The sequence below is a fragment of the Sebastes fasciatus genome, chromosome 1 (genome assembly GCF_043250625.1).
Source record: "Sebastes fasciatus isolate fSebFas1 chromosome 1, fSebFas1.pri, whole genome shotgun sequence".
NCBI lineage: Eukaryota > Metazoa > Chordata > Actinopteri > Perciformes > Sebastidae > Sebastes > Sebastes fasciatus.
In genome coordinates this window covers 35,660,572-35,679,552 of record NC_133795.1, presented here as the reverse complement: position 1 = coordinate 35,679,552, position 18,981 = coordinate 35,660,572, and the positions used below count along the sequence as shown (strand labels likewise).

At 39.0% G+C, this 18,981-nt stretch overlaps 1 protein-coding gene across 2 annotated transcripts; it reads right to left on the bottom strand.

The window, feature by feature from the left end:
* Positions 1-2,668: 2,668 nt before the first annotated feature.
* Positions 2,669-18,443, bottom strand: eno1b (enolase 1b, (alpha)). Of its 2 annotated transcripts, none has more exons than XM_074646442.1 (12): positions 18,293-18,443; positions 11,001-11,095; positions 10,395-10,490; positions 9,709-9,767; positions 9,514-9,583; positions 7,985-8,118; positions 7,670-7,892; positions 6,251-6,448; positions 4,819-5,020; positions 3,789-3,897; positions 3,453-3,511; positions 2,669-3,020 (listed from the first exon to the last, which is right to left on the bottom strand). In XM_074646442.1, the coding sequence occupies exons 2-12, from the start codon at positions 11,083-11,085 to the stop codon at positions 2,957-2,959; spliced, it is 1,299 nt and encodes a 432-aa protein (XP_074502543.1). In that variant the 5' UTR covers positions 11,086-11,095; positions 18,293-18,443; the 3' UTR covers positions 2,669-2,956. The 2 variants fall into 2 exon arrangements, with proteins under 2 accessions (XP_074502543.1, XP_074502551.1); XM_074646450.1 differs by lacking the exon at positions 18,293-18,443 and adding an exon at positions 11,249-11,271.
* Positions 18,444-18,981: the final 538 nt, after the last annotated feature.

Here is an 18,981-nt window from a genome sequence, read left to right as displayed (position 1 = left end):
AAAAATATATAATCATTCATAAAAATCTTTTAAATCCACCATTTTGCCTGTGTGGATGCAGTCAGGTGCATAATATAATAATGATAATAATAATAATAACAATAATAATAATATAATAACTTGAGACTTCGAGTCTGTCAATAAAGATGAATTGAATTGAATAATAATATAATACATATAAAATAAATAATAATAAATATAATGTATTACATTATTCTTCCTTCTTCTTAATAATAATAATTATAATTATAATAATAATGACTTGAGACTTCGAGTCTGTCAATAAAGATGAATTGAATAATAATAATAATAATAATACTATAATAAATATAAAATAAATAATTAATATAATGTAATAAATTCTTCTTCCTTCTTATTAATAATAATAATAAAAAATTACAATAACAATAATATATATATATATCAGGGCTGTCAATCAGTTAAAATATCTAATCGCGATTATTTATTGCCCATAATTAATCACGATTAAGTGCTAATTAATCACACATTTTATCTGTTCAAAATGAAATGTACCTTAAAGGGAGATTTTCAAATCTGTTTTTTTATCAACATGGCAGTGGGCAAACATGCTTGCTTTATGCAAATGTATGTATATACTGTATTTATTATTGGAAATCAATTAATAACACAAAACAATGACAAATATTATCCAGAAACCTTCACAGATACTGCATTTAGCATTCAAAATATTAATAAAAATCGTTAATATCCACTGTATTGCCAATGTGGATGCAGTCTGGTGCTGTGATATGATATGAGCAGGTAAACAGAACAAATAATAATCAAATTATTATTAATAATAATGATAATAATAACAATAATAACAATTACATATATAAAATATTTAATCACGATTAATTGATGATAGTTTATGATTAATCAACATTAATTGCACTTTTTTATCTGTTCAAAATGTACCGTAAAGGAAGAATTGTCAAGTATTTAATACTCTTATCAACATGGGAGTGGGCAAATATCCTTGCTTTATGCAAATGTATGTATATATTTATTATTAATTGCCCTTACTATGTAACCTAACTATAAACAAATATTACATTACTATATGTCAAACCAAACCTACTACTACTAGTAGATCAAGGGGGCATTTTTGTAATAACAATATTAAAACAGGGCTGTCAATCGATTAAAATATTTAACTGCGATTAATCGCAAATTAATTGCACATTTTTTATCCGTTCAAAATGTACCTTAAAGGGAGATTTTAACACTTTACAGTATTTAACACTTTAATCAACATGGGAGTGGACAAATATGCTGCTTTGTGAATGTATGTATATACTGTATTTATTACAACACAAAACAATGACAGATATTGTCCAGAAACCCTCACAAGTACTGCATTTAGCAAAAAATAATATGCTCAAATCATAACATGTCAAACTGCAGCCCAACAGGCAACAACAGCTGTCAGTGTGTCAGTGTGCTGACTTGACTATGACTTGCCCCAAACTGCATGTGATTATCATAAAGTGGGCATGTCTGTAAAGGGGAGACTCGTGGGTACCCATAGAACCCATTTACATTCACATATCTGGAGGTCAGAGGTCAAGGGACCCCTTTGAAAACGGCCATACCAAATTTTCCTTGCCAAAATTTAGAACAAGTTTGGGACGTTATTTAACCTCCTTCGCGACAAGCTAGTAGGACATACCAATGGATTCCTTTGGTTTTCTAGTTTCATATGATGCCAGTATCTTCACTCTTGCTGAGCCCGCTACAACCTCTGAAAGATCGATTGCGTTAAAGAAATAATTATATAATAATTATAACTAATAATAATTATATTTACAATTAATACAACTTACATTGTGAATGAATGTTTAATTTCTTGCTCCTGAACATCAGAATTTTTTATTTATTCATGTTTGAATAAATGATATGAATAAAGGTCAGTTAGGTCATTAAATCATAATGAAAGAATTAAAACTTTTTGGTAAGGATGTGATGAACAGACTAAACTTATTTGAGAGGCTAATGAGAGTGACAATCTACAAACCAACAGATTACCTGTTATTATTAGTTTGGTTATCAAATACAAAATGCTTCTAACCACTGGAAATTGGGTCTAGCTGGAACTAGAACTAACTCAACTTTTCCATCAAAAGTAAGCATCCATTTGTATGAACCTGCAGAGGACTTGTGGTGTTTCACTCCATGTTTTAAACAGAAGTAAAGATGTTAACATCTACATGTATATATACACACAAAACACAGAGATGCAATAAGCTCCAGTCTTCTGAATCTCCCTGCAAAGGTGCAGGACTTTTATGAGACAGGTAAGTGATGGAAAAGAGAAGCAGGAGCCAGAGTTGAGAGAAACATGTGGCTTTAAAGTAGAAAATGAAATAGGTTTATGATTGATATACTACAAGGTTTTAAGACTTAAGAATTATGCAATATTATAATTTATAATTTTCATCTTTTTCCATATTTTGGGTTGATTTAGGGCTCTGCAGGTCCCTCTCTAGCTTAATAATCAGACTGAATTTCTCCTTTGTTTCACTGTATTATATATCTATTTAAATCGCTGAAATAATCAAAAGATGTGGGATGTCAATCAACAAAAACATCTACCACCCCCACAGCAAAATTAAAAATAAAACGTGGGACAAATGATCACAATACATTCTGTCAGTAAGTAAACTTTTTTATTAACTGTCTCCAAGTGCAGCTTGTCAGTGTTGTAAATAAATATTACTCAAGATATAATCAGGTCTATTATTTTACTCCAGGTTAACAAACAGGACAGAATACAGTAGAACGCTTTAAACTACAGGAAGTTCTCTCTATAAATAAATTGCCATTATCAGTATACAAGTAGCTCTACATTAACCATTATCGCTGTGATGTGTTTTCCATAATTATCCGATGTGTTGTCATGGATTTGTGTGTATGAATCCATTTGTGTGTGAAGTTACTGTGGCTTTCTGAAGTTTTTTCCAGCAAAAACAGCCTTGTCTCCCAGCTCCTCTTCGATTCTACAGTAAAGACAAGTTAAAAGTTAATTTCCTCTTTTTAATATATGCATTTATTTTTATTTGCATCATGCATTACTTATTATTATAAGTACATATCCCCCCCCCCTGTATTTAATTACATTACTGGTTCAGTTTAAAATTGTAAAAGCCCATCAAAGATATGAGCAATAAGTACAGACACAATGTTGTTTAAAGGATTAGAAATGATATAAACTGAGATTAATGCACTAACCAAAACAATAAAAAAAAAAACCTAATTAATGTAATTTTTAATCAATACAGCTAAAGTAAGTAGTTGTAGTTTAGCAGAAAGGCATTGGTGGTATTTTATTTCACACATTAAAGAACACTACATGCATGGTTACATTTTATACTATTAAAAATAGCACAGTTGGGCTAAAATTCCTCATTTTGCATGAGAACGAGACTTACCTGAGAATCTGGTTGTATTTGGCCAGTCGCTCAGAGCGACAGGGTGCCCCAGTCTTGATCTGAAAGTGTGTGACAAAATGAGTACAATGATTTCAACCAAAGAGGATGGAGACCCCATTAATCTTTGTCCAAGTCACGTCATTGTGATTCCTGTCTCACAGATTTTGACTAATGGTGCTGTTTGCTCAGACTTTTCTCAAAGTAGTTTATAACGTGGAAATAATAACCCAATGTGAAAATAGACAGAGGAGATATATCCATATTTTTTGTCATCAATTTCCAATTTATTAGGTTCTCAAAAATCATACAATACACATTACTATTATCTGAATTTACCTGTCCAGTGCACAAGCCGACCACCAAGTCTGCTATGAAGGTGTCCTCCGTTTCACCAGAGCGATGGCTGACCATCACACCCCAGCCGCTCTCCTGAGCCATCTTACACCTGTGAGGACGACAAATGGGAGACCATCAACTTCTAGACATTGTATGGTATATACTGGGGTCTCCAACAAGTAGCTCGCTACCGGTTTCTGAGTGGCTCGCTAACGGTTCAAAGAATATGCACATAAATTTAATAACACAAAGTCGTCTGTAAACATGTTTAAGTTTATATATTCAATCAAATTCACAGACATGTCACCCCCTTCTGACACAAAATGATTTGTTTGCGAATCAGCTCGCAATTTAACGAGTTGCGCTGCTTTCAAGTCTGGTTACATCACTGACGCCGTAACGTTAGGCGATGTTAGCAGACTAGCAAGCGCACAGCAGATTTGACAATGACCTCAGACAATAGTCAGGCCAATAACAAAAGCAAAAAATATGCTATTCTCATGAGGAATGAGAGGTTTTCTTTCACAAATGTGAATGACAAATGTGTGTGTCTCATTTGCGGTCTGAGCTTGTCAGTCGATAAAAGTAACGTTGAGCACCACTTCACCAAAGTCCACAGCAACGTTTCATGGGACTTCCCGGCTGGTAGCTGTCTACGAACAGAGAACGTAAAGGAGCTGAAAATGCTTTAAAGACGACAGTCTCTGTTTACCAAAAGGTTGAAGAAGGCCAACGCAGCCACAGAAGCTTCATTTAGTGGAGCACGTCCCCTAACGAAAAGCCCATCGCCTACGGTGGGATTGTAATGGAGGCAATGACTGCGGTGGCTGAAAAGTTATTAAAGGACCATAAAAGTAAGACAGAAATGATCTCTGCTATTTGCGATGGACAACTTGGTGCTATGAGTAGCTCTCTGCCACAGATAAGCTCTCAGAGGAAAAAAGGTAGGAGACCCCTGGTCTATAGTCTAATATTCAACTGATCTATCGCCACATCCCAGGCTCATTTTAAATTTAAATTGTTGACTTACGCTTTCATGGACTCGGTAACTGTGCCAATCTGATTGACCTTGAGCAGCAGGCAGTTGCAGGCCTTCTCCTCCACAGCCTTGCTGATGCGGGTAGGGTTGGTCACCGTGAGGTCGTCTCCAACAACCTGGATGTCTGTGCTTCCAGTGAAGTTAGTCCAGGCCGCCCAGTCGTCCTGGTCAAAGGGATCCTCGATGGAAACCACTGTGAGAGTGAAAATATGCAGACATTCCTCATTGGACAGTGACACAGATCATCAGCTTAAACGGGAATATTTGTGATCACATGCAGCTGTTTTTCCATCAAAAGATCCTTCAAAACTCAAACAGACAGTTCCTAAATTAACCAATCACAGCTTATAATCTTTGGTCGAAATGCAATGTCAGAACCCGCCGGCCATCGTCTGACGACGATTTAGCTTTTTATTGGTTTAAAATTTGCTTGTTAACTGGCTAGTTGTGATACAATCCGGTCTTGCGCGTCTCTCAACTCCAACCTCGCATCTCAAGTTGCTAATCGGAATGTAAACAATGAGCAGCGCATGGAAAAGGAAGTCTGGGCCTTAGGCTTATCCATCGTCTGACCTATAGCCGATGGGCTCCGAGATTGGTATTACACACAGGATAAGATCTAAGCAAAACCAAAATATCCTTTCATTCTAAAAGGGTCACAGAGACATTGGAACATCACAGTGTAGGTGTACTTACATTTGACTGTAATCTCTTTTCAAAGTACATACATGCTGTAAAAGGGAAATTTACCCCTGGAAATTTGCAATAATATCAATATTCACCAGTATAAAAATACCTGTGTGGAACTATGCCACAAGGTTTTGTCATTGTCGTGTTATAGCTTGTGAACACTACTGTATATATAAATACAGGTTTGAACTAACATTGTTGACGTGCCAGCTCTATCGTTGTACAGGGTTACTTTTTTTTAGTACAAAGAAGATTGTTGTGACAAATATTGAATTTAAGCTGCTGTCACTGTGAGTCAAATCACTAATCTGTGTAATCTACATTTAAGAAAGTGCTTAGATTTGGTTTGACTTAATTAAAAGATGAGATGACTTCCAACCTTTTATTTCCTTCAACTTATTTTTACTTTATCTTTTCGGTTTCATATCCATTTAAGACTTGAGCTGCAGCTCAAGATGCCAAGTGCTTTCAATTATCTATTTGAAGATACAAAAGATAGAGATGAACTATGAATATTGTTGTTCTTGAAAGCTTTTCAAGGATGAAACAGACGTTTGATGTAATAAAACAGTGTTGACAATAGAACACAATCAATTTGTCTGGCCCTCTTAGAGGATGAGTAGATTAAAGCTAAGAAAGGTAGCCCATATAGTTACAGCCATTCATGAGATTGCGTTGGTGCTGACATTACTACTATACTGTGCAAAATAATGTGTAAAAAGAGAAAGGGTACCTGGATAATCCTTCACGAAGCTCTTGTAGAGATCAGCGAGCTCGTTAGGAGTGATGTAACGGCTCGGGTCGTCAGGAGACTTGAAGTCCAGGTCGTATTTTCCCTCCCTGTAGAATTCAGACGCCGCCACATCCATGCCGATCACAACCTCATCTGTGTATCCGGCTTTGGCGATGGCCTCCTTCACCAACTCCAGAGCTGCAGAGTTAAACCATCAATGTGAGAAATCAGAGTTACAGAGTATTACATATTTATCAAGATTTACGCTATGAAAACCTGAATGACGGAAACCAACGAATGACGATGATGATGATGATGATGATGATGATGATGATGATGATATCCACACTGACCAGAAAAATAGAAACCCCTAAACACTGTAATGAAAATTCAACCGTCCTGTAACAAATGTTACCAACAAAAAATACATTTTAACTGTTGACTCAGTGTCGGAACGATGTTTTAACTGTATTTAATATTTATTTACAACACCTCTACCAACTGCAGTGTGTCAGTTCGCTGTGCTGTTCACACTGCACTACTTGCTGTCTTGTAATCGGGAGTCTTGAAGTTGTTGTGGTTGTCACACTACATGACTGAACGGCGGAAGAGGATCACACACTACAACATCTTTCAACGGGAGGAATCACAGATGAGTCGGTCTGGTCTCCAAACTAGGTTTTGTCACGAAAACAAATGCGAGAAGTGACACCAGAATTAATTAATTAATTGCATCTACGTTTCCCTGCCTTGCTTCGTTTTCCTTGCGTCTTTCCATGCCTCCCCGGTGGGAGGGACGCAAGAAAAAGACACAAGTGAGGGAAACGTGGATGCAATTAAGAGACTTGGGATGTACCCATAGCCTGTTTCCTCTCTGTGCAACAACAACTTTGATCCGTGTTGCAAATGCAACACATACAGTAAAGTTCCTACTATTACAGGCGACCCCTCCTCGAGGTTTCCCCTCAACCCGTGTCTTGCGCCCTCATTGGCTGTAGCTCCCAGACAGATCAAGATCTTAAGCCTGCTAGATATCTGGGACACATCTACGATGCAGGCTCGCCTCTTTGAACAGTTCACACATAGCGCTCGAGCGGTGATATGCCTCTGATCTGGGGCTTTCGTCGGGGAGCTCCAAAAACTGTGGCGAGTTGAATATCAGGGCAAAAGTCATGTAGAGGGAACTGGGCATTAGACCCAACCTTCACAAGTCTTTTTTGTCAAAATGAGAGGGTTTCTTTTACAGCTGCACATCAAGCAGAACATTGGGCACATTTTCTCAGTCTAACTGTTTACAGTGTTTCTGACTGGCTGCACATTTGGTTAACAGCAATGTGATAAAAGCAGTTTGACTTCACACTGGGCAGGTTATTTTGGAAACGAGAGCAGTTTAATTTATCAGTAGTTCCTCTGACATACCTTCCTTGTTCTCCAGGATGTTTGGAGCAAAGCCACCTTCATCACCCACATTGGTGGCGTCCTGACCGTATTTCTTCTTGATGACGTTTTTGAGATTGTGATAGACCTCGGCTCCAATGCGCATGGCTTCTTTGAAGGTGCTCGCACCAATGGGCAGGATCATGAACTCCTGCATGGCGAGCTTGTTGCCTGCATGAGAGCCACCGTTGATCACATTGAAGGCCTGGTGGAGGTGGAGAGAAACGAAAGCTGTGACTTCACAATGAACTGGAAGATGAACTGAATAATGCAGAAAAAAATACCAGGAAATCTCACCGGCACAGGCAAGATGACCTCTGGGTTTCCTGCAAGGTCAGCAATATGACGATACAGGGGGACGCCTTTCTCTGCTGCACCAGCTTTGCAAACAGCCAGGGAAACACCCAGGATGGCATTGGCTCCAAATTTGGCTGTTTGGAGTAGAGAAAAATATATGACATTATTAATGAAACATCTCAGATCCAAGCACAGGCATCAAATTTCACTCGAGAGACGCTTCATAGTGCAGCAGGACAACCGTCTCAATCAATGAACCAAAAGTTCTTTACTAGTCAAGTTGGTCGTCAGAGTCCAATTCAACAGAGCAGGTGTTTTACTTGTTAAACACACTGCCACCCGCCAAATGCACGTAAATTGTTGGCAGTGGTGGGTAAAATTGGCAGGACATCCGCCACTTAGGCGGACAAGGACAATAAACAACAGAAAGACACGTTTAGTAAAGTTAGCATATGACTGGATAGAGCTACATATCTGAAAGTCACTCACAACTGCTATTTGACTTATTTGTTTTGATCGAACGTCAAATTTGATCAAATTCTAACCAATTACCTTCAATAAAAAGATGCACACACACATAAATTCAGGCCTACTCGTTACTGTATCAACTTTACTACCCCACGTTTCAATTTCAGATGCACTCAGAGCAGACCGGTGTTGGCGACCAGTAAAGTTGTCAAGTAAATGTACAGTGTAGGTTTCAGTTTAGGGCTGCAACTAACGACTATTTTCATTATCAAGTTATCTGTCGATTATTTTCTCAATTAATAGATTAGTCGTTTGGTCTATAAAATGTCAGAAAATGGTGAAAAACGTCGATCAGTGTTTCCCAAAGCCCAAGATGACGTCCTAAAATGTCTCGTTTTGTCCACAACTCAAAGATATTCAGTTTAGTGTTATAGAGGAGTAAAGAAACCAGAAAATATTCACATTTAAGAAGCTGGAATCAGAGAATTTAGACTTTTTTTCTTTAAAAATTACTGAAACCGATTAATCCATTATCAAAATAGTTGCCGATTAATTTCATAATTATGAAATAATTGATTAATCGATGCAGCCCTACATCGGTTTGTCTATGAATAAACACTTCCTGTGTCTTGCTTCAAAACAACATTACAACGGTGAATATGTTTTCTGTTTCGTTGTTGTCCCAGGCAAAATATTCTCTGTATGAATTGAGATGTATTGATGGTATATTTTTGACAGAGGCATTCATGTATGCACGTGCGTGTGTACAGGACCCTCCCACCCCTGAAAAAAAAAAGCCGCTGTGCAATTTGAACACGGAAATTTACCGTGCATGAAATGTCTTTACATTAAATGTTGTCTAAAAATAACCTAAAAGTCATTCCTTCATCTAGCGTAAAGATTTAAAAAAATAGCAGATCAAATTTCTGAGTGGCAGACAAAAAAAGTTAATTTCGGTACCTGACCAGAAATCTGCCGTAGTCCAGATAGTTATGACGACTGTACCGCAATGTATATGGTTGTTTTTGATTAAACACAACAGTATGATTATTGTCACTTACATTTGTTCTCTGTGCCATCCAACTCAATCATCATCTGATCGATTTTCTCTTGCTCAACCACAGATACATCCTGAGGAGACGGGAACAACAAGTAGGGAAAGATTCATATCGGCAACAATGAACAGTCCAAAACTTAGCTTGTACAAAAATTGGGAAACAAAAAACACAGACAGAGAGTGAGAATTATCTTCTTACTTTGCCAACAAGTGCAGGTGCAATAGTTGAATTGATGTGCCCTACAGCCTGTGAGACTCCTGCAACAGAAAGATTAGGGTGATTATTCTTTCACAACATCCCCGGGCCAATCTTGTAAAGCCAATAATAAAGACATAGATTTAGAAACACATGAAACTTTTAGTTTTCAAATTCATGTACAGAGACACATGCAATAGTGTTTGTTTTATAATGTGTTTTAAATGAACAAACCTTACTCTTATTCAACATATCAACACAGTTTTTTTTCACAGTCACTCCACAAGCTAAACATCAATACCGCAACTAGGGCATGCTTTACTCACAATGCACAATGCAAATCCGATCTAGTTGATTGCCAAAAGCATTCAAGGATGTTGTTGTTTAATTAAATGACCGTGTAATTAAATATTCTTCGGTCAAATGGACAAATCTCAGTAATTAATTTAGAGAAACAGGCGATGGAAACTCACTAACCCTTTCACATCTGGCAAAGAGGAAGAGAGACACAACACACACAAAGATATAGAAAATGACAAGTATAAAATATAGTATTTTTCCTTGAAATTAAATTCTGCTTCAAACTGTGAAGGCAATTAATTTATATTAGGTGGTAAATATCAACACCACACCTGACATTTAACTCATTCTATCCTATTAAACAAGGAACACTAAAGTGGCGTACAAACCTTTTCCAAGGTAGCGACTCTTGTCATTGTCCCTGAGCTCCAAGGCTTCGTAGATTCCAGTGGATGCACCGCTTGGTACAGCGGCCCTGAACAAGCCTGTGAAATGGAAATGGGAGCAGAGCGAGAGAGAGAGAGGACGTAAGAGTGGTGACGTGACAATCACTACATATAAGGACATTAATATTGTTATTGAGTAAGGCAGCACGATTTTGAAAAAATATCTATTGCAATTATTTTGACTGATATTGCAATAGCGATAAGCTTTGCATTATTAGAGGGAATGATCATTTTAACATCATTATTCTCATTTCCATTGAAAAACATTAAAATCATTGTGATTTTTCCGGGAATCTGTACCAAACAAAGATGTTTTCTTAAGTCTGTAGACGTGTAAGCCAGAACATCTCTGCAGCACTACAATATTTAATTTAAAATGGTATTTTGACACACATTTCACCTTCAACAAACATTGTGCATCCTGCGATTAAAAAATTTCAGTAGGCCGTATTGCAAGTTTGATCAAATTTGATCTATTGTGCAGCTCTATCATTGAGGCATATGGGCAACACGTTTATACATTTTTTAATAAGTCATATTGTTGCCTACCTTTGTCGGTGTAAAGGTCGACCTCTACAGTGGGGTTTCCACGAGAATCAAAGATCTCTCGGGCGTGGATCTTGAGAATAGACATGGTGAAGGACCTTGAGATGAGACAGAAAGTTGAACTTGTTACTATCTGACGACAGAACATGCGCTGCTGCAGCCTGTTACAACTCTAGTTTGAGACAGAAGAATAATGCAAATAAAAACTCAATGCTATCTCAAAGTCTATTTTTCTGTTACTCTTGCCGCACCTCTTTTACTCTCTTTCCTCCTTGGGGCTTACTCACAAAAATATCCTGACCTAGCAGCAAGCTTAGGAGTGCTAACAGACATGCTACCATCCTAATTGGATTAGTCCTCCTCATCTGATTAATCACATGGCAGTAAGGGTGGAGAAATTGTTTACGTTCAGCTTGCAGCTCCAACTAAACTGTGTTGCTGCAGTGAAATGTATACAAATTTAAGTTTTTGAGTCGTGATGCTACCTTGATTAAAACATAATTTATGCCATAGCAAAGTCCCTCGGCCATTCACTACAGGACAGGATCTCCACAATAATCCCTCGCCTTTGCATGCCAGATAAACAAGCAGGCTAACTAACCAACAAAGACTGTTCCTGCAGAAGAGGGGTTGCACGCCAGAGACAAGAACATGAAGGAAACTGCAATTCCTGTCTCAACATCCAGAATGATGCAGACAACACACGCATAACCTAGCTCAGTGGCAAAGCAGATTCACTCCATAAAATCCAACAGGTCAAACACAAATTGATCCAACCAATAACTTTTCAGATACTCTGACAACCATGAATATAGATAGGAAGGAACACACTTCACTTTCCTTCTTTTGAACGACACACTGAGAGCTGAAATGATTAGATGAGTAATTAATTAGTTGAAGGACAAATGAACTAAGTAGCTATGGTGATAATCCATTAATTGTCTATAATTATGTCGAAGCCGAAGGACAATCAGCACCGAACATTGTGATTGTTTTGCAAGTCACTGGTAAGTCTAAAATCTTGGCTATAAAGTCCTAAGTTAACACTAACACTAAGTCCCATTTGGACAAAGACATATGCTGCCTGTCATGGGACTCAAGATGGGAACCTTCAGTTGGTCAGTGCGGACAATTTGAGTTTTGATAGGAATAAGAGAGTTGGAAGAAAATGTAGATGAAGACCTAAGAAAAGTTAAAAACCACATGATAACGTATGATTCATTCACTCAAAATGACCATGTCTGTCAAAGCTACAATGTCTGCTGTAGGAATTGTTGTGGTGACAGTGTGGATAATTTCAGCTACAGGTCATTGAGTCTCAAGGAAGTTACAAAGCAATGTAGTTATTTGCAGAGGCTTCAACTAAATAGCCTTTGGACCACCTGGGCTGTAGTTTGAATTAGATGTTAACAAATCTACTATAACAATGGTAGCAATTAAACACCAAAAAAAACCAAATGCATATGTCCCAAGCACATATGCATTTGGGTTTTTTTGGTGTTTAATTGCATCTCTGTAACACTAGACTACTAAAAGTTACTACAGGAGCTGAACAAAGTAGGCTAACAACTGCACATATTATATAATCTAATGCGTTAGGAAATATAGCTATTTCCTGCCAAAATCAATTGTTGTTGGTGTATGAAAACATGGATATGTTTGGCTAAACTTCAACCATTTTTTAACTTTTATAGGGGAAAGTAAAATAAAAATAAAAATATTTAAGTTTCAGTATTATATGTACAAATTGCTGGAACACATGCATTATTAATTCACTTTAGCTGTGAATATGGATCACTGATGGGGCGCAAATGTAATTAAAATGCATAAATGTCTCTCTTGGTTTGAAGTTAAAAATAGACTCATTGATGGTTTTGATTAAGAATGTCATAACAACAAAAACGCCATTTGTTTTTTACAAAAAACTATCCTTTAGTACAGATACACACAATTATTCCACAAGGCATGCTTGCTGCAGGTTGTTTTACTTTACCAAGATCCAAAACCAAATCAGGTCAAAGTACAGCAATATACAGAGCAATGCAAGAATGGAATTCACTCCCAAATCATATTACACAACAAAATACTATATATGGTTTTAAAAAAAACACTAAAAGAGCATTACTTAAGAAGAAACGTGTTGTGTATTCAGTTACTGTTTAACCACTGTTTGCCCCATATGGATGACCTTTTCTCTGAAATGCGTGGAGCCACTGTATTCTCCACCATCGATTTGGCGAACGCCTATCATCAAGTGCTACTAGCAGAAGAAAGCCGGGACATGACTGCGTTCATAACGCATGATGGGCTCTTTCGGTTCCGCCGGGTTCCGTATGGACTATGCTCAGCCCCAAGTGCGTTTTCTAAGATGATGTCCCTGGTGCTGAAAGACCTCAAGGGGGTCCAGAGCTATCTGGATGATGTCATAGTCTATGGCATAGAGCAGGAGGAACATGACCGTAATCTGCAGGCGGTGCTCGCGGCGTTAAAGGACGCTGGCCTCCAGCTCAACAAGGAAAAATGCCACTTCAACCAAACCAGCCTACGGTTCCTTGGGCACACCATCACACCCCAAGGTTTGCTGCCGGACAAAGATCACCTCCGGGCTATTACGGAAGCTCCAGCGCCTAGCGACGCCACCACACTACGCTCATTCCTGGGCCTCACAGCGTGGTATGCAAAGTTTGTGCAAAACTACGCGTCTCTGGTGGAGCCGATGCGAGAATGTCTGCGTGATGACACATTTCAGTGGACTGCAGCAGCGCAGTCAAGCTTTGACACTGTCAAGACTCGCATCGTGAACAGCTCAGCGCTGTCCGTCTTTGACTCAAGCCTCCCAACCATCGTGTCTACAGACGCGTCCGACTATGGTCTGGGGGCCATTTTGACACAAATGCACCCTGATACAACGGAGCGCACAGTTGCTTTTGCTTCACGTTCACTTACCCCTGCAGAACGGAAGTACTATATTGTGGAGAAGGAGGCATTAGCCTGTGTGTGGGCAGCAGAAAAGTGGAGGACTTTCTTATGGGGGACAAGATTCACACTGCGTACAGACCACCAGGCCCTGACCACACTGCTAGCCACAAAAGGCCTTGGACGCGCAGGCATGCGTATTGCACGGTGGTCAGCCAGACTCTTGTGTTTTACATATGACATAGTGTATCGGGCTGGTGCACAAAATTATGCTGCTGACTGTCTCTCCCGTTTGCCCCTCCCATCAGAAGAGAATGCAGAGCCAGTGTCAGAGCCTGAACTCGTAGCTCTGTTGGATACAGAACTGAGAGCTCTCTCAGTGAAGGACTTTGCGGTGGCATGTGCAGCATGCCCAGAGCTCACGGCACTGAGAGCGCAGGTGAAAAAGGGGTGGCCTAAAAGAGCAAAGCACCTACCTACAGTGCTCCAACTGTACTTTGCTACCCGAGATGAACTGTCAGTCCAAGATGTGACAATATTCAGGGGGCCTCATCGGCGGCTTGTTCCTGTGGCCCTAAGAAAGCAGCTTGTGGATTTGGCACATGAAACACACCAGGGTGTCGTCCGCACCAAACAGAGGCTGCGTGACTTATACTGGTGGCCGGGCATGGACATGTGTGTGCAGGACAGCATTAATGCATGTGCAACGTGCCAGATGAATGATAAAAGCGCCAAAACGCTTGCTTCCCCACTCCAGCCAGTTCCACTGCCAGATGGTCCGTGGCAGAAAGTGGGAATCGACATCGTCGGACCATTCGAGTCAGCGACTTGGGACTGTCGCTATGCAGTGACACCAATTGACTATTACACAAAATGGCCGGAAGTTGCTTTTACTTCCTCCATCACAACCACGGCGATCACAACCTTCCTTTCTGCAGTGTTCGCCCGGTTTGGCAACCCTACAGAGCTCATTAGTGACAATGGGACAGTTTACTTCAAGTGAATTTGCAGACTTCCTTGAAGTGAGAGACATCAAACACAGGAAAGTGTCTTTGTATTATCCGCAAGCAAACGGAGCCATAGAATGCTGGAACCGCGTTCTTAAAGAGACACTTCTCACTGCCGAGCAGGAGAGAAAACCATGGAAACCATTCATACAGGAATTCCTGCTCACATACCGTGCAACTCAACACAGTACTACAGGAGTGTCACCATATGAACTCATGTTCAACAGGAAAATGCGCACAAAGGTGGACATCGGCCCAGCAAGCAAATCCACCCCACTGTCGGAGAAGCAGGTGCGCCATCGTGTCATCTCCAAACAAAATGCATCGAAAGCCTACACAGATGTGAGGAGAGGTGCACGAGTACCAAGGATCAAAGAGGGAAGCCTAGTCAGAGTAAAGAAACCTTTCCACGTTAAGAAAGGACTGTCAAAGTTTCAGGGACCTGCCAAAGTGATACGGAAAGCTGGTTCAAATGCTTATGTGCTGGAGGATGGACGCACATGGAACGCTATTCACCTCTCCCTGGTCCCAGAAACTGCAACAGACACCATTACACGCCCTGCTCCAGTTCCTGAGCCGGGGCCTGCGCTACCACCGCATGTTGACATGCACAGACCAGCAAAGGTCCGAAAGAGACCTGACTGGCTTAACGATTATGAACATTAATCGTTCTCTCATGACCTTTGGGGGGAAATGTTGAAGAGGGAATGACAATGAAAATAACTGAAGAAAAAAAAAAACGCTGAACATTGAAAAAACTGTTTACCATATCTGAACATGACCAAGTTGACTATAATGTTGAATGTTGTTTTGGTTATGAGACAGGTGTCAATATCTTGTGAAATTCATTTGTTTACCTCAGCTAAGTTAAAGCTATATTTAGGATAAAGTTTACATGCTGTTAGTAAAGTTGTAATAGACAGTAATGCTGTTTGTTATAATTACAATAATACTGTTATTGGAACATTTTGGGGTTTATGCTATGTGGGATAAGGAAGACATTTAAGTTTGCATTATTCTACAGCAAGGTCTCAAGTAATTTAAGAGACTGTGTATTTACCTTTATTTTACCGGGTAAGCTTCCTAAACTAAGGGGGAAATATGTTGTGTATTCAGTTACTGTTTAACCACTAGATGGCGATGTAGAGCACATGACATTGTACTGCATGTTTAAAAAGGAGATTGGAAGAAGAAGAGAAGCAGTAAAGTTCAGAGTTACGTCCATGCAAGTGTCTCGCTCTCTTTCTTTGTTTGGATTACTTGGGCTACAACAAAACATTAGTAATTGATAAGTATTCTTGGGTGTGTATGGGTATTAAATGATGATATTTATCTATTAGATCATGATAGATTCAGTCGGAGCCTTTCTATTTTCTTTGTGTTTTTGTTATTTAAACTGTGTCAGTTGTTATTGTTTTATTTACAGTAGACGTGTATTACGAGGTGTCATGTTAGTGTATGACGAGTAGTGTGAATGTGTATTTTTGTATTGTCACCATGTAAACTATGTGGACCCCAGGAAGAAAAAAAAGCTAATGGGGATCTAAAATAAATAAACAAACAAACTGTCAATATGGAAAATATCACTTTCTCCTGAGTACTTCTTGACCTTGGAAATAGTAGACTGAATGATTAAAACAAGGGGTAGATAGTTTTATATGAAACAAATGATTTTTCTATGGTGTTTTACAAATCTACAGAAATAACAAGTGATTCTTATTGTGTGTGGTAACCGGGTTGGCAGTTGAACTCGGGACAACTGCCAAAAACTTAGTGAAACTAACTGAGCTAAGACCACCACAGGATGTCTGTTGGCCAAAAGGAGAAGTGACAAAGGGCATCAACAGGTCCCGAGGATGACTTGAGAAATGAAATAATGTTGTAATGAATTATGGTATTAAGAGGAGAGGGGGGGGGGGAGCAATGTTTTTTACAGAGAATTGCCCTTTCCACTTCCAACCGAGGAGCACAGATTCACTTGTCATGATTTCTCAGCTTGAGCTGCCAACACAGGTTGGAAGCCAGCTTCGAGGTGGACAGTGACTTTAGACAGAGTTGCTTCTTCCTCAGGAGTTTCTAAACCGGCGGTAAAAGAGGAACACTGAGATGGCCACGCAGCAAACCCCCTCTCTCCCTCTGCCTCAAACGGATGACTGAATTGAACAGGTTATATTATTAGTCTGTTTTATAATGATCATTTTAACTGGGTTATGAGTTTCTATTGTACCAATCTAACTTTGAACTAATCATTATTGAATTACCATTTTGAGCTGTATGCTTATGCTCTGCCTAATCTTGCAATAAAAATACGATTTGGATTTAAAGCACAACATGTGGAGATTTTAATTATTACTTTTTAAGACTTGTGGTCCTCAAGGTAATGCGTGCATCACATCATCAAGAAGAGTTTTTCTGTAACAGGTTTTCCTAGCCAATGATTTTTAACCAATGCTAGAGGTTTTGTAAACCCTAAATCTTATCCTAGCACCTTTCCAAGTGCACAGACCAAGGAGGAGAGCTGCCGTTAACGGGCGTGGCTGGTGACAAAGCCTGGCTCCTGGGTTACTCAACCAGGTTTCCACCCAGCTGAAACAGGGTTGGCGTCCGGAGGAAGGCCTTGAGTAGCTAGGCGAATCTCCTCACTACCAGTTTAAACAGTTTTTGACTGCTTAGTTATTACCTGGGTGAACCCAGTGCAGCCAAGAACCGGACCCTTTAGACGGAGAACTGGTTCAAGTATATGCCTCCTGTGATAGGGGTGAGGGGTAACTTGAGGGATTTTTTTTTTTCTCCTTATTATTATTATTATTTCATGACTTATTTGTGGATACTCTCCCTGTGTTGTATTCTCTACAATTTGAATTTTATGTATCCATGATTGAGAATCAGTTAGGTCCTTTGTGACCAGCTGTGTCTGTCTGTGTGGATGTTATTGTCAGGTATGATTGATTGATTGATTGATTGATTGATGTGTTCACAAAAACAAATTAACTTTACTTGTATAGTGACAGTTCTATTGATTATTGACAATTAACAAAAAGACCTTTGAAAGATGAATTATTGCATAACATGAACACATCGCAAACTGTCAGACCACCGCTTAACTAAATAAGACAGTAAGTTATTAAACTTTAAGCAGAGTATGAACTTCTCCGACTTTTATCCAGACCCTGAACACAACGTTTAACTGAGTCACTGATCTGGTTGGTTGAGGCTAACAGTAGCTAACGTTAGCATTAACGTTAGCTAACTGACTTAAACGTTACACGTAAACAAGAACAAGCGCCTGCTGACAGACTGCGTACAACAGAGAAACACACACATGAGATATCCCTGATAACAGGAGCAGAACACACAGACAGGTGTCTCTACCTGGTTGTCGGTTGTCAACAGACGAGCCAAAGATGCCGACGTCCGAGCGAAACCAAGGAAGAAGAGTTTCTTCTTCTGTGTTTACATTCCCGGCAGGCTTGACGCTTCGTATGCATGTGCTGCCCCCTGTAGTTATCAATGTGAACTACACCAGGTGAACACAACACTCCACAGTGAAATGATAGATTGATGAGATTATCATGTTTTGTCCTATTTTTTTTATTGTAATATGTAATTAATAAATAAATAAACATATTATGTTGTATAAATATGTATTTTTACTTTTTACACTTGCCACTATATATATATATATATATATAAACTGGGGAAAAAATGTTTGGAAACTTGTGTTTGGTGGATTATTTCTCTGTTGTTACAATGTTAATTGGCATTGCATTTTACATCGTTGGAAAGCCTGTTTATTTACCTTCAAAATGATGTCCAACTTGTAAGGATCATGCTTTAGTAGGATGAGATTATGCAATTATGTGGGTAGAGCCCAAGAAAAAATTGTCAAAATGCTTTTATATACAGTATATATATATATAAAAAAAACTCGTGTAATTATATATATATAATTACACGAGTTTTTTAAAGGACATTGAGGAATATACATTAATATTATAATAATTATAATATCCAGAAGGAAGTATTAGGCCTAATGCAGCGTGAGGATGCAGCTGCTTGTG